The sequence below is a fragment of the Salvia splendens genome, chromosome 4 (assembly GCF_004379255.2).
Source record: "Salvia splendens isolate huo1 chromosome 4, SspV2, whole genome shotgun sequence".
Taxonomy (NCBI): Eukaryota; Viridiplantae; Streptophyta; class Magnoliopsida; order Lamiales; family Lamiaceae; genus Salvia; species Salvia splendens.
In genome coordinates, this window is record NC_056035.1 from 29,429,328 (window position 1) to 29,456,019 (window position 26,692).

At 35.2% G+C, this 26,692-nt stretch overlaps 2 protein-coding genes across 4 annotated transcripts; one reads left to right on the plus strand and one right to left on the minus strand.

Annotated features, from left to right (window-relative positions):
• Positions 1 to 15,040: 15,040 nt before the first annotated feature.
• Positions 15,041 to 18,360, minus strand: LOC121799891 (glycerophosphodiester phosphodiesterase GDPDL6-like). The gene is made up of 10 exons (XM_042199406.1): positions 18,270 to 18,360; positions 17,948 to 18,063; positions 17,573 to 17,869; positions 17,374 to 17,489; positions 16,793 to 17,291; positions 16,675 to 16,716; positions 16,323 to 16,598; positions 16,119 to 16,252; positions 15,558 to 16,038; positions 15,041 to 15,493 (listed from the first exon to the last, which is right to left on the minus strand). The coding sequence occupies exons 2-10, from the start codon at positions 18,048 to 18,050 to the stop codon at positions 15,225 to 15,227; spliced, it is 2,217 nt and encodes a 738-aa protein (XP_042055340.1). The 5' UTR covers positions 18,051 to 18,063; positions 18,270 to 18,360; the 3' UTR covers positions 15,041 to 15,224.
• Positions 18,361 to 23,585: 5,225 nt separating this feature from the next.
• Positions 23,586 to 26,206, plus strand: LOC121801256. Of its 3 annotated transcripts, XM_042200710.1 has the most exons (5): positions 23,587 to 23,811; positions 23,879 to 23,982; positions 24,561 to 25,092; positions 25,177 to 25,402; positions 25,503 to 26,206. In XM_042200710.1, the coding sequence occupies exons 3-5, from the start codon at positions 24,562 to 24,564 to the stop codon at positions 25,952 to 25,954; spliced, it is 1,209 nt and encodes a 402-aa protein (XP_042056644.1). In that variant the 5' UTR covers positions 23,587 to 23,811; positions 23,879 to 23,982; position 24,561; the 3' UTR covers positions 25,955 to 26,206. The 3 variants fall into 3 exon arrangements, with proteins under 3 accessions (XP_042056645.1, XP_042056644.1, XP_042056643.1); XM_042200711.1 differs by lacking the exon at positions 23,879 to 23,982 and having other exon boundaries at positions 23,586 to 23,811; XM_042200709.1 differs by lacking the exon at positions 23,879 to 23,982 and having other exon boundaries at positions 23,588 to 23,878.
• The last annotated feature ends 486 nt before the right edge of the window (positions 26,207 to 26,692 follow it).

A 26,692-nucleotide genomic window follows, 5' to 3' on the forward strand; every position in this document is an offset into this window, starting at 1 on the left:
AGAAAATAATACATACATATATTATATATACATACCTACAATTGCAAAACCACCATTTCTTTCCTCTACGCATAAATACAAAAAACACACTCCCACACCAACTCATGTATGAATTTTAAGAATAAATTGGATAAATCCACTTAATTTAACTGATGTTAACATAACATCAAAGCAAAAAACCCTTTCTTCAATTCTCCTCAGCCATTGAACAATTAAAAGTAGTCCTATTAAACGATGAGCTGCGTGGTTGAGGGAGGTGGTGGGCCTTGTGGAGCGTGCAAGTTCCTTCGACGCAAGTGCGTAAAAGGGTGCGTATTTGCACCGTATTTCGACTCCGATCAAGGCGCGACCCACTTCACCGCCGTGCACAGGGTCTTCAGGGCTAGCAACGCCTCCAAATTGCTGCTTCGAATTTCGCCGCACCGCCGCCTCGACGCCGTCGTCACGCTTTGCTACGAGGCCCTCGCTAAGTGTATAACTGATTCAATCCTCTCTTCTCCGGCTACGCCGTTGTTTGAAAGGTGATGGGGAGAAGGAGATTTGGAAGGAGAATTGAAACCTCGTAAACTTTAAATTTCATAATTTCCAAAAATACCATTGGCCTATTTTATATTATTAAAATAAATAATATTTGTTCAATTTATTTGTGTGTCTGAGATTTGTTCTCTAGTTATACACTTAAAAATAGTTATATCTTGATCACTAACCTCTATAGGGTCCCCTTATTCCCACAACACGTTCTTAGTGTAGAACTAGAGACTAAATATTATCCAATGGATTTTAATTTAGTGGCTGAGATTAGAGCTCCTACATCTTAAATTCGTAATTCATCCTGTGAATTAAATTGTTCAGCCAAAGGGCATCTTAGTCATTCTGTAAATGAGTGTAATTGGGTAAAAATGAATTTAGCGTCAATCAAGGGAGACTGTATTAGGGTAAAATCAAAAGTCGCCCTTTCAGTCTTCCTGCTCAACGTTTCATCTTCCTCCCACTCTCTTCCCCCCCCCCCCCCAACGCGGTGTGTCTTACTCCCATTCTCTTCATTCATTCACCGATTAATTCCTTCCGTCGGCATTCTCCACCACAACTTATCTGTGGAATTTCAACATGGTGGAGACAAGAACTAGAAAACTGAACGGTATTTATTTTCTTCAGCATTTTTCACAATCTACGAAAACCTTACAACCTAATTCGAAAATTTTGGTTTTAGATGAGCGGATGTCGCGCTCCAAAACTTCATCTGGAGTCAGTGAGTTCAAAGCATTTGTTAATTTTGTTTATATTTTGTGTTTTCAAATTCTCGTAGTTCTTCAAATAAGTTCAGCGCATATGGTAATTTAGTTCATCCTTTATATTTTCTGATTCTCGTTTTAAAGTTCAGTGCATATGGTAATTTAGTTCAACATCAACTGAGGTATTTCTTTCTGATTTCTGATTTATGATTTGTGTGTTGTTACTGGATTTATGACATTTTGTTTTGAACTTGTTGTACATAGAGAAAACAAATAGGCGCATCCTAAGGAGATTAGTGTTGATAGTAACAAAGAAGAATTTAGAACTGATCCACAAGAGAAGTTTTTTATTTTAAAAAAAAAAGTGTATTGTTTAAGTTGTCAATTTTTGATTTTCTGAGTGTTCTGCAACTTTTTTTGCTTAGAAACTATGAGTTGGTAAATATGCTTCATCCTAAGTTTGTAATGTGAATTGATTCCTGCATAAAATGAAGGGATCCCTAGATAGTATAAATTATTTTTTCTGTTTGATGAGTTCGTAATGTGAATTGATTGTTGTATAACATGAAGGGATTTCTGGACAATATGGATTAATTTATCCGTTTGATGAGTTTTGTCAATAGGATTTCTCCAAAAAAATTAACAGGTGTGGAAATTTGGTTCGAATTTTTAAATTTTTGGAAATTTAAAATTAGAATATGAAGTTATTAAATAATAAGATGAAGTAATAAAAAGTATAAGATGAAATTATTGTTACGTTATGAAGTTATTTTTTGGAAGGTTTAAATTAGAATATGAAGTTATTATATTATTTTTTGGGGAGGTTCAAATTTTGAATATTTGATTAATATGTGTATTTTCAATTGTATTAAATCAGAAGTGTGATGCCAAGAAGCTTGTTGCGAAGAGGAATGTCAAGGCCAAGCGCACAGCCGCATATGAAGGGAAAAAACGGATGCATTGTTGGCAAAAATCAAAACAAGAAGATTAATTCAAGCACACACTATCCATTTTCATTGTATATTAACTCAGTCGAATAAGATTTTTTATATGTATTTGAAATCTTATTCGGTTCACACTGATTATCAATTTGGTTCTACTAAACTTCAATTGGTTTGAATTGTTTATGTATTATGGTGAATCAAATTGCTAGTATTGTGGAACTAATTCTCAATTCGGGATTTCTTAGTGATCTTCAATATATGAGTTTTGATTTATTTCGATGGTTCAAATCTGATTCAGTTTAACTGTATAAGGTGAATTGATTATAATATAAGATGAAATGATTTTCTAATAAGATGAAGTTATTTATTTTTTATTGTTGAAATTTGTTTCATTTTAACTGAAATGTTTCTATTTCTCAGGTGAAGTTATTTCATTATAAGATGAAATAATGTGATTATAAGATGAAGTGATTGCATACCTTAATTTCTAATTTCGATTCATTTTTAGTGTATTTTGTGGTGAGTTGATTTTCAAGATTTGAGTTTCGATTTGTTTGATGGTTCATTTTAACTATATACCGTGAATTAATTACATTATAAGATGAAGTCATTTCGTAAACAGATGAAGAAATTATATCATAAGATGAAGTTATTTGTTTTGGACTGTTAAAATTTGGTTCATTTAACCGACATGTTTCCATTTCTCAGATGAAGTTATTTCATTATAAGATGAAGTACAGTAATTATAAGATGAAGTGATTGAACGACGACATTGTAGCAGCGACGGCGGTGGCACAATACATTGGGGGCGAGTTGCAGGTGAATTTCAACCCGGGACTGACCTCCAGACGGTGCCCGAACAACAACGCTGAACCGCGAGTAGGGAGGGCCGAGGCGCGGTGTTGGGAGCCGAGTTATGGGCGGTAACCGACTCGAGGTCAGTCGGAGATGTAATTGCAGGCGTGAAATCAATGGAGATTAAATTGCAGATGGTGAATGTAATTGCAGGTGTTGAATTGCATATATTGAATTACAATCGATGGAGTTGTAATTACAGGCGCTGAATTAAAGACATGGTGTGCGCTAATTGCAACCGCAGAATGGAAACGTGTTCATCTACTTGCATGCGTGAATTGGTGATGGAGATGTAATTGAAGGTGTGAGCGATGGTGTGAAGCAATGGTTGAAGACGATCGATTCTGAAGATAAATTCCAAATTTGTGTCGCATGATTTAAGGAAAAAAACTAACCGCTGTAGTATTTGTATTCCAATTCAACCCTTCATCTGATTTTTGGAATTAAAATAATAAGATTTCGTTGATTTATTATATCCACAAGGTTATAAAATCGGATGGCTGAGATTTGGTCTCTAGTTCGGTCTTTAAAATTAGTTCGACATTGAATACAATCCTATATATATATATATATATATATATATATATATATATATATAGGGAGATGATCAATGTCGAACCAATTTTAAGGACCGAACTAGAGACCAAATCTTGTCCATCTATTTTTATAATCTAGTCTTGACTGAAATAATCTTGTGGTCATAAATAATGCACCATAATTACATTATTTTATTCACAAAATAGTTGCTGGAGGGTATTTATGGAAATTAGCATACAAGATCAGTTATTTCCTCCACACTTTAACTTCCAATCCCACACAATACAACAATAACCCCATCATCACCATCTTCTCCACCTCCAGCGCCGCCGCGAGGCACTTCACCGACCTCCGATGCGCGTCCAGCACCGCCAGGCATTCATGGAAGCAACTCCCCTTCTCCCTCCTCCAGATCTTAATCGCCACATCGTCAGATCCGTTGAAGATCAGCTTCTCAATAGCCGCCAAATGCAGCACCTTGAATCTGTGACCCTGCAGAAATCCGCTGAGGTTGAATTTCCAGAGGTCCTCTCCTTTTGTAACTCCATATCGCGAAATCAGATCGGGCAGCGACTCGAGGTCAGTCTCAGGATGAAATTCACCTTCAACTCGACCCCAATGTAGTGTGCCACCGCCGCTGCTGCTACACTGCCGTCATTCAATCACTTCATCTTATAATCATTGTACCTCATCTTATAATGAAATAACTTCACTGGAGAAATGGAAACATTTTGGTTAAATGAACCAATTATGAATAGTCCAAAACAAATAGCTTCATCTTATGATAAAATTTCTTCATCTTTTAACGAAATAACTTCACTTATAATGTAATTAATTCACGGTATATAGCTAAAATGAACCAAATTTAAACTATCAAACTAATCGAACTCATATCTTGAAAACCACTGAGAAATCATAACTCAACACAAATACACTAAAAATGAATCGAAATTAGAAATTAATTGTGCACTCACTTCATTTTATAATCACATTGCTTCATTTTATAATGAAATAACTTCACCCGAGAAATGAAAATATTTCGATTAAAATGAACAAAATTTGAACAGTCCAAAACAAATAACTTCATCTTGTGATATTAATATCTTCATCTTATAACCACGTTGCTTCATCTTATAATGGAATAACTTCACTCGAGAACTGAAAATAACTTATAATAATATATTATGACTTAATAGCCCCTGGGATGAAGTAAATTGCTCTTAGGACTAATGCGGAAATTATTTGTGTAATATCTCATCTCATCCATCAAAAATTAGATCCAATGGCTAATATTTGGTCTCTAGTTCTACACTAAGGAGGTGTTGTGCATATAAGGGGACCATATATATATATATATATATATATACAAAACAATCCTAAAGTGTATAATCTAGAACTATATTTCATCCATTGGATGAGGAAAAAAGGACGGCCAAGATCAAATATAACCATCCCACAAATATAGGACATGATCAAAACTACCGAATTATAAACAACCAAGTTTACCGCATATTTAATTAATATTAATGGCAAATCAACACCACTAGATTAAAAGATCCAACGGCCTCCATTTGGCCTTGGTTCTACATTTAAGAATGGTTCTATCTTGATCAAAACCATATATATATATATATATATATATATATATATATATATATATATATATATATGGGAGCGTTATTCTCCTATTCATCTCTTGGATCCTTTATTCTTCTTAATATGGGCCGTTAGATCTCATTCATCAACGGTCCAGATGATCTGCATTATTACACTATAATGATGTATTATTAGTCAGTGTGCATTACTCAACTGAAAATCTGCATTATTACGCTATAATGGTGCATTATTAGTCAGTGTGCATTATTCAACTGAAAATCTGCATTATTAAATGACATGTGACATCAATCTAACCGTTGGATGACAAAATCGTGGGGCTGAGATCAAGAAGGAAAAATGAGGAAATCTGCAAAAAGGAAATGAATACATCCATATATATATATATATATATATATATATATATATATATATATCTATATAGGAGTGTGATAAAATACAAACTCTCTAAAATACAAACTATACAAACTTTAATCATACTCACTTAATACAATTAATCAACGGTTAATATAAGAGATTTTTCTAATGTCAACATTTTGACATCGAAAAATTAGAATTTGGACACCCCCGTCGACAGAATTTGTACACTCCGTACATCCCCCGGTGACATAATTTGTACATTCCGTTGACATCGACCCCCGGTGACAGAATTTGTACAGTCCGTTGACATAATTTGTACACTCCGGTGACAGAATTTGTACACTCCGGTGACATAGTTTGTATAGTTTGTATTTTAGAGAGTTTGTATTTGATCACACCTCTATATATATATATATTTATAAAGTAGAACATGGGGACCTATCTTTCATAATTCAATTACTCAAATAGTTGAAATTAGTTGGATAGGTCAATTCCTTATTTTCTTCCATTTTTCATAATTCAATTATAACACTCTATAAATGGCTTTAGACTTAGTTTACTATTCGATTGAGAATTTAACGAACTAGAGATTTTGCCAATCAATTAAACGCTTAAAATAGTCTCAAGTACTTCAAAAATAATTAAAGATAAACGTGAAGGACCAAATAAGTATTACTCCATCTATCGGTCATTTAAAGTCTCATTTTAAGTTTACATGAATTTTAAAAAATTGTTTGACTACATAAGAAAAATGGAGAAATGGGTTAGTGGAATGTAGACTCTACTTTTATATATTGATTTTATAATTAAATGTGATTGTAATGAGTTAAGTGAATGGTGGAGTCCATTTACTTAGAATAAAAAAGGTAAATGAGACTTTAAATCGTATACACGCCGAAATGGCAAAGTTAGATATTATTTCACAGAGGAATGAAGTAGAGGAATAAAAAAGGTAAATGAGACTTTAAATCGTATGCACGCCGAAATGGTAAAGTTAGATATTATTTCACTGAGGAATGAAGTAGAAGGATAGGGTGGGTAGAAATGAGAATGAAATTATAATTGAATTGATAATAGTATACAATTTGATTGAGGGGAAAAATTGTCTTTTCACCTAATATTTATCTCATTTTCTGAAGAATTTGTTATGATGTGATATTTTGACCTCAACAACCCACCCATCTTGGTAGCCAGAAGATGAGAGAAAGGAAAAGATAGTATAGCTAAGTTTTTTTTTAAATAACCTTAAATTTTCAAGTTGTAGTCACGCTAAGATCAGACTGATTTTCTTGAGGTTATGGGTTCAAACCCTGCCACTTTCTAGTCGGTTTTCGTCAAAGGAGAATTCAGATTTCAGAACACCTTTGATCAAACAAAAAAAAATTAACATTAGAAGACTCAATTCATTAAAGTTAGAAGTCAGAATTGTATGTGGCACATATCCTATCTAGAATTTCTTATTGTGAGTCATTCTCATATCTCTGTTGATACCATCCATGTAGTGAAAGCTAGACAAAGACTAATTTGAGCTAGACAATCTTAGTGGAGTTTATGGTCCGAATTTAAAGACAATGTCAAGAAAAGGAAAACATTGTTCACAACGCAACTAATAATTTACCCCAACATCCAAAGACACGAAAAACGGATGCAACGATTATCACAATTGTCAAGAAGGTGTGCCACATGAAAATAAAATATTTCCAAGCATCATTATTTGCAATCCTGCTAAAGGAACCAATGGTCTTGCAATAAAAACACGGGCATAATCCGCCAAATTCTCATAAGTAGTTTGACCCATAGCAAAGCCAAAAACCAAGTAAACAATAATTACAACGAAGCAAATTTGACATAATTAGCTTACTAGTATCATGCATGTATTTCATTTTACCACCTAAAACTTTATCTTGAATAGGGAAGATATGCTTGGTATGATTCGACATAAGTACGAGAAAGATGTTACAATAATCACGTCAAGTCCCCCCTCCCCCTTCTTTGGAAGCTTGTGTTCTTAAATCTCGATCGCGGGTTAAGCGGGGGGATCCAAACACCACAACAAGACTACATGGCTTTCTCAAAATGATACTTAAAGAATCCATGGATGGTATAATGCACTGCAAACACCCAAGCACAAGGGTCACTTATCTTTTTATCAAAGTTAACAAGAAATGTGTTGGCGGTAAAATAATTCACGTATGGGAATCCCACTTCATGATTTAACCGTCAACAAACAAAAAAGTCTACCATGACAAGACACGAGTTCAACAATTTTACCTTTCGTGGCCATAGTCTTCTCGTCAATAAAAACAGTGTGCTTAGCCATTTTAGAATATCCGCGAACCAGAACATACATCCAAAAAAGGGGTAACATGATTAACCACACTTGGGGTATTAACGTTATATTTAGTTGCAAGGTGTCAAGAAGTTAGTGTTACCTCTGCTGCAAGCGATGGAACATTCATATGAGCCTTCGCAGAGAACAAATGGTTTGTTTCCTAGCGTGGAAAGGATCCCCATTCTGAAAGTTTGATAAGAAGCTCTGGATAGCGATGTTCTATGTGATTACATGGATTATTTGGGATGTAAGAAATAAAATCACCTTTCAAGAATTTCAACCCAATTGGGAGTTCGAGAAGAAACGCTTATTTTGGAAACTTGGCGCTTGGACTCGATGTTGGTGCCCTGAATTCCCCTAGCGTGGAATGAAGTTAGAGCTTGGAGAAAACCTTGGGTGGTGTTGTTCCTGCTAGCCGTTCTCTTTTCCATCTTTTGGGTTAGGGCTTGGTGTATCTGTGCTTGCTGGTAGAGGTAGGATGTTAGTTAGTTTTGTTTTTGGTTTATTGTTGTTTTTTTGTTGGACGTTTTGATTGTCGAACAATAGCTCGCTGAGGCTTGAGCATATGTTTTTTCTCTCATCGAAAAAAAAAGTGAAGAGGTCATTAAGGTATGCTAACTTAGATTTATCATTGAGAAACATAAACACAAATTTTATCATATCAATAAAGTCACCAACGATAGGACTACCAACTCAAATGGACAACATAGGGTTACTACTATTCATGTCATATACGCTCACTCTAACTGGTTCGTGGTCACAAATTCATTTGTATTAAGAGGATAATGCACAAACAAGTTAGTTATGTGCATGAAGGGGAAAAATATGATGCAGGATGTCGTTTGAGCAAACAAGGTGAAGTGAAGATGAATTGCTACTCAAACTGACCAAGTGAATACATCATTATGTAAAACTGACATGCATGAAACATGAAGTTGTTAAAAGAAAAGGATTCTAGAAGATTCCTTAGGAAGGCACATAAGTCATATCAAAGAGAGGAGTTCTCGTAGGGATTGCAGCAAGCCGTCCTATAAATAGGACATCTCCGTGAAGAAAATGGAGCATCCGAAATCATCATACATCACTTAAAAGTCTCACACACCACCTTGGAGCTCTCGGCCTCCATGCTTGGAGGGGGAAATCAGTCATGTTGGCTATCGTTTAATTATTTTAGCTTACCATCACTCATATGAGCAAAACAATCTTCACATTTCCTTTTACTTTACTTTTGCTTCAAGTTTGAAGTTGAATCTTACACTTTGATATTTTGAATCTCGCAAATAGTTTACATTCGGTAGATCGTTGCTATTTGTGTTCGATGTTGTTTAAGCACTTATTTTGATATTAATCTATGATTTGAAGTTCACCTTTTGGTTTATGTATGACTTCATCTAAGTAGATATTATGTTTTATCTTAGTTAGATTTAAAGTTGTCTAAGTGATTTATATGTTTTGATCGATCTAATCTTGAAAGACGTCTAGGTCTAAGTCCTATTTTGTTCTAGGCTGATGATCTAGCTAGTTGGTCAATTTATGTAGATTTCACTTATTCTTGTTCAAATCTCGTTCATATTTCTTAGTTTATGATTGAGTTATGTCTCCTAGTTTAAATTCTATCCATGGCGTCTAAATCCCTTATTTTGTTTGTTGCTTGGAAAAGAATGAGTTAGGAGTACTGTCTTAGTTAGAATATGTTTTGTTTTACTGCTTTTGTGGTACATGCAGTACTTTTCCAGTTTTTTAGTCATTTTAGGCTAGTCACGAAATTGTAGCCCCAATCTACTTTGCCCAAGTGACTATATTTATTGAAAGTTTTGCTCAGTTAATTAATTTAGATGTTCCCCACAATTTACATGTCACTGTTGAACTTGAAAGGTACGTAGTAGATTAATTTTCCTTATGCTCAAGCATGTTTGATTTTAAGTCTTCCTGGCCGATGCACTTTTTATTAGCATTAAAAATACTTGCAAGTGTACAAGTTAGATTTAGTATAGTTAAAGGTTAGTACCGGATATCGATCATGGGTAAAAAAGTCACCAACTGGCTACCTTTTACTAAAACTCAATTACTATTTGGAAAACCGAAAGTTTTGAGAATTTTTTAAAACAAAGAACAATTGAAAGCAATAAACAACTAATTGCAAATAAATCACAGAGATAAAATATAAGAGATAAGGGAATTCAAGAGATGTACGTTCACTGTTATGGTTATACAAATTCCAACTACAACACCCTAACACAGTTCTTACTTTGATAGAACGAGTCACTTAGTTTATGCTCATGCGATGCAAACGTTGATTACTAACATTAGGGTTGTCAATCCTAGATCCGTAACTCCTTAAAGCAAGTCCTCATTCTCAATTAACAGTGTTGTTTTAAGGGAAGCTAATTGTAGTGTCTATTAAGTGGATCTAACTCGCCAACCTCCTCTCACGATTATGTAGAAAATTATATTAAATCATCACAGAATGTGTCACTCAAACGTGAAGCATTATCCAATTAATTAAGGAAGAAACAATGTAAGAACAAAACAGATATTAAATAGAAAACGGAATTGTATAACCAAAGTCGTTACTAACACATCCCTAAATTCCTATGAGTTTAGTTACACATAATTGAATACGCTAAAAACATAGATTATAGGGAAGTCATATAGAAAATAAGAACAAAAGCAAATAAAACCCAAAGGTTGAATCCTTATAGCCTTGATCTTCTTCTTGATTTCTTCTTCAACCCCTTGCACTATGAAGTACTCTCACTTTTAAGCTCTGGAAATATTTTGCAAAGAGAAGATCTATTTTTTATGAAGTTTGAGGGGGTATTTATAGAGGAAATTTCGTCCAAGGAAAAGAATTTCAAAGTATGGTAAGTCTTGGAGAGAAAGTAGGGCAATTTCTGTTCGCCGCTTTTTCCCAGCGGGCCGCTGCACCTTGGCCAGCGGTCACTGTGGGTTGATCCGTAGCCTCTGTCTCTTGAATAACGGTCGCTGCACTTTGTTTCAGCGGTCGCTGACAATCATCCCGTAGCTTATTGTATTTCATCTAGAATTTGAACTATCTTATCTTTGGCAGTCAAAGTCTATCCCAAGTCAGCCCTATAAACATCTCATTCACAAAAAATACACAAGATAGTTCATAATTCAAATCAGATTAAGATCAATTTGTCAAGGAAGTTCAAGGCACAAGGAAAAATGTTGAAGAACTCAAGATCGATCAAATTGACAAATTTTGTCCAACATATTTGTATATGTTACTCTCTCCGTCTGCCATTAGGAGTCCAATTTGAGCTCGACACGAATTTTAAAAATATAAAAATAAAATGGGTGAGAAAATATAGTGTAATGTGAGACTCATTTTTATATATTAAATTATAATATAATATAAGTACAATGAGTTAGTAGAAAGGGAGGTGTACCTATTTATCGTAAAAGTGAACCAAGACTTCCAATGACGTATATATGGAGGATTGTTTTTAACTACGGTCTCTATGGGTAACTTGACTATAAAATTATAGGATTTGATAGTAATCGTACTCTTATATTCTTTTAATTATTTATTTCTAATATCAAGACCTGGATTTGTTTTATCTATTAATCCCTCTATCCACCATTAGACGTTCTATTTCTTGGCGGTACGAGTTTTAAGAAATGTTAAGAAAATTGGATGGTAAAAAGTTACTAGAATATGAGTCTCATTTATATACTCCTTCTGTCCCCTCAAGATGTCCACATTCTTGAGTGGCACGAGATTTTAGATAAAGTAGTTAGGTGGAGTAAGTAGAGAGAAAAAAGTAATTGAATATTTTAATAATTATCAGAGAGAGAGAGAGAGATTTCATAATATAGAAAGTGGACATCTTGAGTGGGACAAACTAAAAAGAAAAGGTAGACATCTTCAATGGAATAAAGGGAGTATGTTTTCAATAAAATATGAGTGGAATGAGTTAGTGGAATGTTGAACCCTATTACCGTTTACAGTAAAAATGAATCGAGACTCCTATTCGAGGACGAACTAAAATAGAAAAACGGGACTCCTATTTGCGGACGGATGGAGTATTGTGGTTCAATCCGTCTGATTTTCGCACACACTATTGGATTATCAAGTGATATGCTAATGAACCGAGAGAGAAGTAATATACTCCATCCGTCTGTGAAAAGTGTGAATTATTTTCTTATTAGTTTGTCCTTGAAAAATATGAACTTTCTAATTTTGGATACTTAAACAACACATTACCCGTACATATCATTTTATTTACAACTTATATCATTACACTACACTACTAATGATGTGGAACTCACTCTCCACTAACACTCCTTACACAATCCTTTATCTCTCTTTCTTACTTTACCAATTATACATCAAAACCCATTTCGAACAAAATGTTCTTACTTTTTAAGGAACGAAGGAGTGTTAGACTACATAGATAACATAGTAGATCAATATGTCTGGATGGTGTGAGACTAATTAGTGAGGACGAGGGATATCATAAAATAGTTTTGGAGTAACAACATTGTAACACCTCGATTTTTTCTACCCTTTTTATTTGTTCTCGTAGTGACATCGTTTGTGGATCTGAAAATTTTTCGTCTTTATTTTTTTGTCAAGAGAAGTATTTCACTCTTTGGGCCTGATATCTTATTTATTCTTCCTATAGCCCAATTAGTCTTATTTCAATAGAGCTACTTTTATTTTAGCTAATTTTTTCCAAACCCTATTTAGTCAAATCCGGTCAAATAGTTTTCCTTCTCCCAATTTTTCCTATCCTATACGTTTTTTTTTATCTCCATCAGTTTTGTCTATATATATATATATATATCCCACGTTCACACAATCATAAACAGTTTTACCCACTTTCTTTCAAAACCCTAGCAACATTCACACATCAAATTCTGGAGAGAAGAAACCGAGAGCTGAGGGGAGAAAAAAGAGTGAGTTTCTGGAGAGAAGAAACCGAGAGCTGAGGGGAGAAAAAAGAGTGAGGCAGCGGTGTGGATGAGAAAGAGAATTGGCGACGTTAGAAGCGTGAGGGCTTTGGTTCAATCAAACGCGGCTGACCGGCCACTACGGTGCTGAGACGGAGACACCGACAACACTTTGACAGCAGGCCGAAAACTATGGCGGCATGATAGCGAACAGCAACACGTCGGAGTGGTGCTGGCAGCGAGCGGCAGCTCCGTGACGATGGCCGCACGGCGGCGGCGGCGAAGTGGTGGTGCTCGGCATACAGTGACTGCAGCGGCGCAAGAAAGGCAGCGACGGAGAGCGACTCCAACAGTGGCTGCTGACGGTGATCGAAGCCTCGGGTGATCTGAAGGCAACGGATGGTGCTGGTACAGTGAGCAATGGAGACAGCGTGCAAGAGGGAGATGGGAGTTAGGTTTGTTTTGTTCCTGATTGAGTTTGAGATTGTGAGAGATGGATGATTCTATGTATATGAGTGAGAGAGATGAAGGAGTAGATAGATCATAGATGACGGAGGGGTGAGAGGAAATTGAGAAGAGATGGAGAAAGTGAAATAGGTGACACGTGAATTTGGAGGAGAAGAGTAATAGGGCTGTTGCTTACTTTTCGAAATGAGTTAAACTCATTTTAGTATTTGGGCTGCTGTACAAATTTTTGCTGGGCCTAGGGTGATTTAATTAGTTGGGTTGCCGATTAATTGTTTGGACTGGACCTTTTAAGAGATCTTTTGCCTGGATGAGATAAAGAGAAAGAAAAGGAGAGCTGAATTAAATCATAGGCTTTTCATGCACGCTTTTCAAGAATGAAGAGAAGAGAAGAGAAGAGAAGAGAAGAGAAGAGAAGAGAAGAGAAGAGAAGAGAAGAGAAGAGAAGAGGATTTCTCCGTGAACAAAATTGAAGTCGAACTGTCGAATTAAGGAATTCAAATTCGAAAAATTTAAACGAACGAGGTGGACTTTCTTTTTAAATAAGGGCAATGCCCTAAGTATATTTTTATTTGAAAATAATGTGAGTATTTGTTATACCGTGTTTTGTTTTATCTATGGAACCTATCTAATGTGGTTGTTGCCATCTATGGATAATTGAATTCGCGTCTAACTAGGGAGTGAGTCCCTACTCAGGCTAGTGTACACTAATGGGGATCGTTAGCCGTCTTTTGGGTCGGCCGGTCTAGTGACTTGGAATGTGGCCACATTCTTTGTCATCAATGGATCAGATATGATAGACATCTATAGGAAAATGACTGCAGTCACGAATTTTATGATGGAAATTATTTTAGTGTCTCGGGAATTTCTAAAGTTAAAACCTCGAGGTCACCCAATGGTGGCATGATAAATACTTTTTATAAAATATTTTCGGCATGAGTCCACTGAGTGCATCAAGTACTCAGCCCTGCATTTCTTTTAAAAATGTGCAAGACCGTTTGAGCGTGACGGGTGCGGTGGTTGTTGAGCAAGACCGTTGAAGAAATTTAAGTGTTTAGAATGTGTCATGTCTTCACACGTGGCATATTCCTTCTCTCAAATGCTTCCGCTAAGTAGTTGTCCTTCTTTTGAGTTGTTGATTGTTGAGATACTCTGATTTTATTTGAGTTATTCCCATTTGTTTCGAGCTATGGTCGAGTTGTGTTGTTTTCCCCTTTCTTCCCAGCTTCTTTAATCCTCCCATAGTCGCGGTCAACCGTATTTTCTATCCTTAGAAAATGCGGGCGTGACAAACATACAGCCTCCGCCCCATTAGAAATGAAATATGTGCTTTTCGGCCAAGATTATATGTAGTGTTGTTTTGTGAGTTAATGAGAAAATGTTTGGAGTAAAATAGTTTTAGGGTAACAACATACTCCCTCCCTAACAAAATTGCTTTGGACCAAACTTGTGTTTTTTATTTTATTTTTATGTACTTTTGTAAAAGTTTAATAACAAATCACAAAACTACATAAACATTAAAAAATCACAAGGTTGGTCCTCAAATCAAACTAAATGGATAAATATACCTCTCAAGGGCTAAAGCATAGAATAGTAAAAATCAGGACTAAACTTGGAATTTATGAAACTTTTTGACTGAAAATATGATTTTGTAAATGTTGGATACTAAAAATGTGCAAATCCCATTTTTTGGGTACTAGTTTTGTAGTTCACCTTAATCAAATAATCAATGTTATAGTAATGAATGCACAAATTACAAAGCATAAAGAAGGGAAGAAGTGTTGAAGAAAATACACAAATTTTTTCTTGTTTAAGACCATGAATGTGAATAATTACATTTGTTTTCTGATTCTAGACCATCATCAATATTTCACAACAATCTGGCTAACTCCAGAGCTCACTCACTCCCACATTCTCTTAGTGTGTGTGAATGTATATTTCTCAGTGTCTGTGAAAATGAGATTTCTATGTATAGATGGTAAGAAGCAGCACCACTGCAGGATAAAATAGGCTCTGAGCACCAACTCTTAATGTGTTAGTAGTTGAAGAAGCTTGTTTGTTTGGGGTGGCAGCCGGAGTGGGCGAGGGCGCCTTGGCCACCGGAGGCAGAGGTGGATCAACCACATCCTTGGGGCTGAGCTGAGGGGGCTCAGCTACTCCTTCTTGTGGGAACATCATACCTGGCTGGACCGGCATTACAGTATACGGAGATTGCTCGTTTAAACACGATGATCCTGCCACAACACGACACATTTCATTGGTTGTTTATTGGGATAAGAAGCACACGCAAGTACTTACTGGAAAACAGATTTGCAGTGTAGGGATAGTCTGTTAAGAATCCGTCAACTTGTAGGGCGGTTAATGTGGCAAGCTCAACATACGGGTCAGCCAGATAATCGATGGCCAAGTTTTGGTATTCATTCCTCAGAATCCCCACATATACTGAGATATTAGCAGCGTGGAAGGCTGGGACGGTGTGAGTGAAGTTGGCGATGAAGCTGTTTTCAGCGACCGTGATGGAGTTTCTGCGCAAGTGAACTGCATTCGCGTGTTTCTTGACCTCTTGCACTGCTTGCTCCGGTACGCTACCTATGGCATCCTTGAGGTGCAACACTCTCTCATACGTTGCCACATTTTTGAACGCATCCAGCACGGATGTGTCGTCTGATTCAATCATAACCTTGTGTAGTGTCTGCTTATCGAACTTGGAGTGGCTGAGCGCTGAAGAGACTGTTCCAACGACGTCAAGACCCTTCTTCGAAGCGAGGAATGCAGCATTCTGAGGGATTACAAATGTGTGAGAAATAACAAAGCAAAAGAGTTTTTATCTGAAAGGAAAGGCTAAATGTATTCATTCACCCTTATGGATATGAACACGCCGTGTGCTCCCACTGTTTTGGCAAGTTCCAAAAACTCGGGAAGGGTCAGAAGCTTGGCGTTGTTGTTGTTTGCAGGATTTCTAGGAAGATCCGGGAAGAAACTCTCGATTTTGGCTGAAAATATGGAAAGTGTCAGTCAGTGTAAATAGGTATGTAGAAAATATAAGAGGATCAACGTACGTACGCTTAAGAGTTTGAATCTCGTTCCACGTGAGTTCAAAGGAGAAGACACCATCAGCTGATTGAATCTCTTCGACGTTTTTCGACCTATCAATGAACACAGCTGCTGCAGTAGTTGTTTTCATAAGATCAGCTCGGTCGGAGCAGAAGGCAACTCCATCTTTCGACATTTGAACTGAGCAATCAATTGCATCAGCACCATCTGCTACAGCTTTGTTATAGGCAGCATCAGTCGAACCGGGGATATCTCCACTAGCACCGTTGTGAGATATGATCAAACCTGTGGTACAGAGCGAATACATATCATACTAATATACACGGAAATAAACAAGAATCCGAACTATATTTCTTCTTACTATGTACTTCCCTGGGAGCCTTGTTGTCCAAATTTATACATCCTGTGGTAAGAAAAGGAAGATTATTACGCGAGATAACTAAAATAACGCAGAGATCGCAGAAGATTAGGTGTCTCACCGATTGCTTCTGAAGCAGTGGAAGGAAACTCAGACAAGACCCCATCAACAGAAAATTCAGAATTATCGGTAAAGTGTACGTACTCTACCACAGGATCATAGCTAAAATTGTAGCTCCACAATCTATCATTGGCGAAGCTCGAAGCATACACAGAAAGTCCTGCTTTGTGAGCGTCTTGCACGAGAGTCGTTGCTGGCAGCAACACCTTGGCCTTATCAACAGGCCAAATATATTCTTTTGGTACAACAATCCCTGATGCAAATGATTTGATCATGGACAGATCTTTAATTAGGGAACCGTATGGTTTTTTCGTCGTTGGCTCAACTTCATCCAGTCCGAGGAATGTCAAGATAAGCTTCGTGTTTGACTTCCCCGCCTGTGCTCCTATAGACTTCAAAAATCCTATCTCTGGGGATGAGAGGAATTCTGGAAGCCGTGGCAATTCGTTTAGGAGGAACGATTCGACATCTATCTTATGATCCTTATAGAACATGTAGTTCTGCAAAAAAACATTTAGTCAGTAATATCTTATTATTCTCTGCTGAAACTTGATAGATTATTAGTCTTAGAAAGAGAGGGACCTCAATGTTCAGCCAAACTCTTGCTGGCATCTTTTTCCTATCTTCGAAGAGTTGATACGGTGCAACCAGTGGAGCACCATCGTACACTCCCGACCTGGTAAAAATGTTTTGTCGAACTGTGCGAAAAGAAGACGAACGTTAACAATAGCAACGTTTTTTTTCCAGACATACTAGAACAAAAATGACACGCTAGACTCACTCGTGACATTATCAAATAGCACGTTGGCAGGGTAGTCGACACCAAAATAGCCATGGACCTTTTGTCCATACACGTTGTACTCCTTAACTCCTTTCGGGTCGTATTCCTCGATAGTTGTTGTGTTCATAAGATTTATTTGCGCGATACAGAAGCCAGCGTTATCCTTTGAAAAATGTACGTTGCAATACTGGATTGTCCCGGGGATGCTAATGTCGTGAGCAAAGTCGTAAGCACTCGTGCTTGAGCTAGGGAAGAATCCAGAGTATCCACCTAGTGCCACAACCTCCGGCTGACCACCTGCACCGGGGAAAACACGCTCATTTTGACAACAACGCGTAACGAAAAATAAACTCTATGACAAGTTGCACATCCTACCATTTAGAGTCTTGAATTTCTTTTGAACAAGTGGTAGCTTAGCACCATCCTTAACTTGTATGGTCAAAAACAATAATATACACAAAAGCAAATGGCCAACCATTTCTCCCCGAAAACTGCATTGCCACAAATGAATTTGTATCATCATCATAAGTAAGAATGAAAATGCAATAAAATGTAAAATGATTTGGCCTTTAATTCTACCTCTATGACTCTATATATTCACATGATAGGCTAATAATGAAGCATTAAATATAAAATTGAAGAGCAAAAGGAAAATAAGAATGTGGAGAGAAAAAACAATCATGAAGAAGATGCTTACATGAATATAGATGGTCTTAAACGGAGAAAAGTGGTATTCCCTTTTGGGGAAAAAGGTAAAATAAAAAATGAAAAAGTGAAGCTGTGAGGGATTGTGGCAGCGTGGGAAGGAAATGGAATACAAAGACGGGAAAATGAGAGAAGAGAATGAGAAATGCGCATTAATAGCTTTCACAAATTCCTCGGTTTATTAGCTCCACCATGCATTACTTGTTTTACTACAACTAGAACATCTACTAAAACTAAAATATTGTATGTTTACCTAGTAAAATATTTAAAATTAGTAAACATTATATTTTTCTTCCCTTTAGAATTGTGATATGAGTTGTCGATACATATCTCCTTAATCCTTATATCCAACAACACGTAGGGATTGGAATAAGATATCAAAATGGATCTGTGGATTCAATTATTAATATTTTCATAAAAATGAAGAATGATTAAAATATGAGTTGTAAGTATTGTCTAGATGTGCTAGGATTGTTGAGTCTAGTATGATAATATGCTTAAGAGGTGTTCGAAAAATGTTTTAGTATTCTGTAAATTCGATCGGTTTGAATTTATTTCATGAATAATAGATTATGTTCTTGAACTAGACCACATTGGAGTGAAAAATGTTAATTAATTAGAATTAGATAGAATACTTAAATAAATAACGGATATTTCTATCTTAAATACGGGAAATAATTAAATTAAAGAGGAAGTTCTTATAGATTACTGTTAGGCCATGCTTGGTTGCCAGGATTCTGCCTGGGAAAGTAATCTGATTCCTTCAATTTTAAATTCTTGTGTTTGTTTCGATTTTTAATCAAACTGGGAAAGTAATCAGAATCTCAAGAACAACGAAAGTTAGTACAACTTTCCAGGATTCTGAATCCAAACTTTCTTTAGGTATTCTTTTTCCCAGTTTTAGGATTCTTACATATTTAATTATTATTATTATTATTATTACAATGTTTTAAAAATAATTTTAAATTACAAATCATACTTAATTTCAGAATAATAAATAACTATAATTAAAATGATCATAATTATAACTTTGTATTATAATATTTATATATAATTTTTATTATCATAATAATAATTAATAACTTATTAAATAATTAAAATATATTATATAATATAAATTATATTGTAATAAATACTAATTATTATTTTATAAATTAATAATTAATAAAATCATAGTGAAATTCTAAATTATAAAATTTATTTAATAATAATATCCTTAAATATTATAATAGTAATAATAATAATAATAATAATAATTATTATTATTATTATTATTATTATTATAATCATTTATGATTATAATACTCCATGTAACTATAATTATACTTGTATTATTATATATTGTGATGGATGATTCATATTTAAACTATCCATCATAATAATAAATATATAATAATATAATTGTCATCATTTGTAATTAATAATTTATTAAAAAAATTTATTATTATTTTTATAAATAAAATAATAACAAGTCTATCTTTAGTTTGGTGTTTAAATGAAATACAAAATTTAAAATCTTGGTATTCTCCAAACACAGGAAAGTAAAGTTATTAGGAATCATATTGTAGAGATTCATTTTCCTAGGAATCATATTCCTTGCCAATTTTACTTTCCCGCCAACCAAACATGGCATTAGAGTTTTGTATACTTCAAAGTATCTTTCGAGTGCTTGTATAATTTCAAAAAACTCTTCGTCTATTTTTCAATCAATGAAACAAATTATTTAGTCACAATATGTTTTGTTTGTACATTTATAATACTCTCTACGTCCTTGAAAAGTATAAATATTTGGTTCGACACGGGTTTTAATGTATAATTGGCAAAGTAGGATAAGAGTAATGTATTGTTTAACAATTTCAAAATTAGAAAATTCATACTTTTCATGGACATATTAATAAAAAAAATAATTAATACTCCCTCCGTCCCGGATAATTTGTTCCATTTTTCCATTTCGGTCTGTCCCACATAATTTGTCCCATTTCACTTTTTACCATTTTTGGTAGTGGACCTCATATTCCACTAACTCATTCATACTCACATTTTATTATAAAACTAATATATAAAAGTAGGACCAACATTCCACTAACTTTTTCAACTCACTTTTCATTACATTTCTTAAAACTCGTGCCCGGTCAAAGTGGGGCGAATTATCCGGGACGGAGGGAGTACTTTTCAGGGTCGAAGGAAAAATGTTTTGCAATATTTAAATGTAAGAAACAAACAAATCAAAATCTTTTGCTTATGTAGACACTGTTTTGGTATAGCAGTCAACGGATTTAAAAGTGAGACAAGTCTTTATTGTTATTCGTTGAAAGATGATGTCTTATTCTTAATCAATATATTTAGCTTTGAACATACGATATGTGTGGATTTTTCGTTATCCATGAATCCTGATATGATATCTTGGATTGAGGTGATCAGTGTCTAGCGGTGCTGTAATTGTTTATTATATTGAAACGAGTCCCAGGTGGGTCTGGCTTGATAATATCCTCAAAATGTGTTCGGGATTAAGTTTTATTATTCAAATGACGGTCGGTAGGAATTTGATCCATGAATAACAAATAAGATATTTGAAGTAGACCGCTCTTGGATAAAGAGGTTAATCAAAGTCAATAACAGACTTTAATTAATTAATGAATATTTATATCTTAAGTGCGGAAAATGATTAAATTAAAGATGAAGTCCAGAATGCTCGTAAGTTCGGATTTGATGGGCAATCAATACTCTCTCCTTCTCACCATACATGATGTGATGGATTTATTTTGGGCATTAGATTTAAGAAAATGATTGTAGTATTTATTAAGTGGAGATAATAAAGTATAAGAAAGAAATAAAATAAGAGAGATGGAGAGATAATAAAGTATGAAAGACAGAATAACGTAAGAAAGAATGAATAAAATAATAGAGATAAAGGTTTTGTTTTTTTTTCAAAAAAGAAAATCAATCACTTATGATGGGACAACTAAAAATGGAAAGTTGACCACTTATAATGGGAAGGATTAATGAGTGATAATAATATTCTATTTGAGTTTGACTAAATTAGATCTCAATTTAATTAATTAAAAATCAAATATGTCTGGCCCAAAAATCCAAACATCCATGGATACCTAATGCCAGGGACAGATGTACCAACGACAAGCCACTGTTCCAACGGGGGCTTGGCCGGTCCTGGAACCACCCCACCCATGGTTGCCCTAGAGCCCCGAATCCAAAATGTTCAGAGTTGAGAAACTGCGCCGCTCAGATTTAGGGGAAGAAAATGAATGAAAATGGGCTTCAATTCATGTAGGAATATTAATTTTCTATTGGGCCTTAACATTTATTATATTTATTGAGTTATTTTTTTAACATTGTGAAAATAAAATAAAACCAAGTTTAAACAATTAAACCTCACAATTAAATCCCTCATGAATTTGCATGCAGCCGATCATAAATTCTTTTTGACAATTTTGAATTTTGATCTCTTCTTTCAATTTATTTTTTTCTTCCCATTATTTTTCTCTTTTAATCATGAGGGACATCCATCACCAAATTGTCCAAATTTTAATTCTTAAAAGAATATTAAGTTGGCACACACTATAATTTCAATCTCCTTACCTTGAAATTTTTCAATCTCCTTACCTTTAATTTAAAATTTCATAGCTAGTAAAATATTTCAAGTACAAAACTAGTAATTAGTTTGCACTCAATCTCCATCGATGTAATCATCAATTTAATAGATTTTATAATTTAAATTATTTTTAGTTATTTTAAAAAGTATAAAATCAAATTAAAACATAAGTAACTAAATTAGATTTTATTTTAATATTTCTTTTATAGATATATTATTATTGTAATATGATCATAACTTAACTTTTTACTACATGATCACTTATTTTTATATTTCAAATAAAATATTAGTTCTTCTAAATTTGATTATGTATTTATTTTTAGAAAGAAATTGCATGAAACAAACAATCTAATATATATATTACAAATTATTTTTTTAATATTATTATCATTATTATTTTAAATATTTTAAATATTATTATTTTTTATTAAATTTTAGCACCAGCTAATTTGTATTTCTCGTTCCGTCCCTGCCTAATGCTCAGCATAACTTTATGAATAAGTAAATACATAATAAATAGAGACACTAGGTCACATAATTTTCTTCCCCTTAATCTTTTTTTTTTTTTTTTTTTTTTTTAAATTAACTTCATATATTTATATCATATATATGAAGGAGGAAATTACAAATCAACTCCTATAACAAGGAGGAAAGACAAATTACGTCACCCAGGGTTCGAACTCGAGACCTCCAGGATGGACGCGGTATCTAGCACCCTTTACCGCTAGGCCAAGGGGCTTGGATTTTCTTCCCCTTAATCTTAGGGCTCGTTCATTTCTTCATATTTGAAAAAGTAAGAAATGAATGTTGACTTAATTAATACAGGTTGGTCCCACCAAACAGGAAATAGTTGTGGGCGTTTGGTGATTGATATTTGGCTGATAACACGCAAGCAAAGTCCATGGTGTCTGACGAATATGCCCCTATCACTGCTCTGTAATTCCCTCTGATACCCCTCCCGTCGATTTAAGCGGTAAACCAAAAATGAAACATTCGAATTACCCCTATCCAAGATGTTGTCCTCGTCGGAGTATGGCCCTTCCACTTAGCAACCGGATCTGAAACTGTACACAAAACTCATTTAGATTCTAGAAAATAGATTTGACGAATGTTGGAAGGGGTATACATTAGACGCAACGATACCAATCAACTTTTGAACGCGTTGACGGTTTGGAAGCGCCGAAATATGTGGATCTTCACCACCGCGTCTTCAGCTGCTTCCAAGGAGTGCAATGTAGTGAGAGAAAGTATCCCCAAATGCAAAACTCAAAATGCAAACACATGTGTTAATGGGGGGAAACCCAAAATTAAAATTTGAGGGACACTTTGGTAATCTCCCAGCAATTCTTGTGCGCCGTAGCGGACGAGTTTTCCAATATCAAGTGGACATCATGATTCATCTCTTCCAAAAGTCAAACGTAACAGTGCGTGCCGAAGTGGAAATCGAGAGCCATGCAGATTTATCTAGGGAACACCGAACCAGCGTTTTTGCCATAATTTGACCCCATTTGTGGTCATTTAATGAACACCGAACGGGTCCAAAAATTCTTTTCTACTCTCAGTAGGAATTATTATGTCTCTTCTCTATTTAAGACTAAAGGCTCGTTCATTGTGTTGGAAATACCAAGATATAGGGCAAAATCTGGTGTTTAAATTCATGTTGACAAATATGAGAAGCTCTAGAAATTGGGTCGGCCCGCACTGTTCCTACTCGAAATGGGAGGTTTTTGTAACCCTGAAATGGAGGCAAGATTACATTTTTGCCCTCTTGTATTTCGTTTCCCCCAAAATTGACAAGCTGGGATACAATAGCTACTACCTACCTGCTCCTCCAATTGAATCTGAACACCCATGCCATGGAGTAGGAAACTCTAATTTCAGTGAATCCTTCTGGAATTATTTTGTTTCAGATTTTGCTACACAGGTTTGGATTTGTTTACTGAGTAAGATTTCAGTGAATCGTTCTAATTCGTGCCTACTTTTTCTGTCAGGTAATTCCCATCAAAATACATGAGTACATCTTCTGTTCTGTGTTGCTTATGAATTAGTATTTGATACGTGTATTGACGAGATCCTACTTGAGCTACTTGTTAAGGTAGTTTCCATATTTTATAGCATACACAGGCATTATTAGAGTGAACTAAGATTTTTTAAATATTTCTTCCACTTATAAATTGTTTGAATATTATGTAAAACAGTTTTTAGCCCTTCCCAAACTAATACTCCATAAAATTGGAGATTAAATAGTTGGAGCTGAATGATATGGAGGGGCTGAACAGATTTTGAGAAATATAATTTGAAACAAAAAAATGGCTGCCACATTCTTTGCCTATTTAGAAAAGTTAAATAAAAAATCTTATTAGAAGTTATAATCTTTTCTAAATATAGCTAAATTGTGGAGTACTCCATATAAAAAAAGTTTTCTTCATAATTCATCCAAATTAAACTACTCCATCGGTTTTTGGCTGCTTTACTCATAATTCAATATTACAATTTCTTTTCATTTGATTGGTATGTGTTGAATTAATTTTATGTATAAATCATGTACGTATTTTGGTATTATATGATGTGTTCGACTAGTATATAGGTTCTTTTTATGATATACTATATTATTTTTTCATATATGGTTAAGTCCCTACCACTAATAATTTCTGTGTCCTCCATTGTACACAGGATGAACTCCTCAAAAACTAACTATGCCCGAGTGCACATGATGCTTGAAGACCTAATGGTCTTGTACCGCATTGAGACAACTCTTCTTATTACTAGATTTAGACGTGCAAGAAGTGAAAAACAACGACGCAGAATCCTAGAACACGCTAGGCGGTACAGTGTATTGAATAAGATACCTGACCAGTTGAAATACATAGACCGACTTGTCCATGTAAGTGACGATGATTGCATCTCTAACTTTCGCATGGACCGAAACACATTCGAGAAGTTGTGTCGTATTCTAGCCGGACGTGGTGGTCTTACAGTTGGGAAATGTCTTGGAGTGGAAGAACAAGTTGCAATTTTTGTGGGTATTTTGGCTCACCACAAAAAAAATCGTTTTGCTCATTGTGAGTTTCGGCGTTCTGGGGCAACTGTTTCTTATTACGTACACAGAGTTTTAGGTGCGGTACTTAGCCTCCACAAAGTTCTTTTATCCAAGCCAACTCCAGTGCCCGCTGATTGTACCGACCACCGCTGGAAGTGGTTCAAGGTAAGCGAAAACACCATCCCACTGAGTTCCTGATGTCTTATGTCCTTTATTGCAATTATAACCTGTAATAAGGTTTGAATGCAGGGTTGTTTAGGTGCTCTAGATTGCACCCACATCAATGTCTTAGTGAGTGCGGCAGACAAGCCAAGGTATCGAACACGCAAAGGTCAAATAGCCACTAATACACTTGCTGTTTGCGACAGAAACATGCAATTCGTGTACCTCTTATCTGGTTGGGAGGGGTCAGCCGGGGATTCACGTGTTCTCAGGGATGCTTTGTCTCATCCTACCGGCCTGCGGGTGCCCCAAGGTAGGGTCCGTGCTGATCATCATAATCCAAAATTTCGATAAGTTTTAAATTCTGTTTTTATTCAAGTTATTTAAAAAAGTTGCATCTGTTGTGTTCACAGGATGTTATTATTTATGCGATAACGCATATGCTGATAGCAATGGTTTTTTAACACCTTACAAAGGGGTGAGGTACCATCTTAAGGAGTGGGGCCCCGGTACAGACGCCCCTCAAAACCCAAAAGAAATGTTCAATATGCGCCACACCAAGGCAAGAAATATTATAGAGCGGGCATTCGCTGTTCTCAAAATGCGGTGGGGAATTCTTCGAAGTGCTTCATATTACCCTATAAAAACCCAAATCCGGCTCATTATGGCGTGTTTCCTTCTGCACAACTTCATTAGACGGGAAATGCCAATCGACCCAGTAGATTTAGAGCTTGACGGCACAATCTGCAGTGAAGCCGAAGAGGGAGAATTTGTAGGTGTAGATTATGTTGATTGCGTGGAGCCAACACAAGAGTGGACTCAGACTCGTGACAATTTGGCTATGAACATGTGGAACAATCGCTAGTCTTTAATTGTTGTTTGCTACTTGCTGTTAAACTATGACCTATTTTGTTAATCAATTCGGTTAAACTCTGCATTTCAGCACAGCAAAGGATCCTAACCCGGATTCATTGTTGTCTTTGTTTCTGATTTTTCTTTGTAGCCTTTGTTGGATTTTCTGGTCCTCGTTTTGCTGGGTGTAGCGATAGGTAATTCTTACTTTGTAATTCTACTACTATGATAAGATGGATGAGGATTACTTTGTTTTGTTTGGTTACCCCTCTACCATAAATTCACTTTTGATATTTATGTGAAGTTGATTTACAATAATTTTATTCTTATTTAAACATATATCTATTTTAGATATACGTATTTTAGTTCAAGTTTAGATTTAGTGCTACAAATAATAGAATGTGTTGGATTAGTTGCTAATTTTCAATCAAATTTGTGGAGTTATAGAAGCATAATATAAAGCGTTTCATTAAATATGTGTGGAGTTACAGCAGCATCCATTATAGCATTCACAGGGGAGGCCTATCTTCGGAGCTCATCTCAGTGCCTATCTCTACTTTTTCCTACCACGTCAGCAGGTTCATCATCCCAGAGCCTATCTTCCTCCGTCCGTGCAATTTTGTCAAATTTTTTCATTTCCGTCCGTCCTACAAAATTTGTCACATTTCACTTTTTACCATTTTTAGTAATGGACCCTACATTCCACTAAACTTATTCTCACTCATATTTTATTATAAAACTAATACTTTAA

Bases quoted from the DNA above. Each gene is read 5' to 3' on its own strand.
- LOC121799891 (XM_042199406.1), bottom strand. From the start codon at position 18,050: ATGGTTGGCCATTTGCTTTTGTGTATATTATTGTTTTTGACCATACAA. The intron at 17,870-17,947 runs GTAGGATGTGCA...TCCCCGGTGCAG, and splicing joins GAAATTCAAGACTCTAAATG to GTGGTCAGCCGGAGGTTGTG. The intron at 16,253-16,322 runs GTACGTACGTTG...CCATATTTTCAG, and splicing joins CGAGATTCAAACTCTTAAGC to CCAAAATCGAGAGTTTCTTC.
- LOC121801256 (XM_042200711.1), top strand. From the start codon at position 24,562: ATGAACTCCTCAAAAACTAACTATGCCCGAGTGCACATGATGCTTGAA. The intron at 25,093-25,176 runs GTAAGCGAAAAC...GTTTGAATGCAG, and splicing joins ACCGCTGGAAGTGGTTCAAG to GGTTGTTTAGGTGCTCTAGA. The intron at 25,403-25,502 runs GTAGGGTCCGTG...TTGTGTTCACAG, and splicing joins CGGCCTGCGGGTGCCCCAAG to GATGTTATTATTTATGCGAT.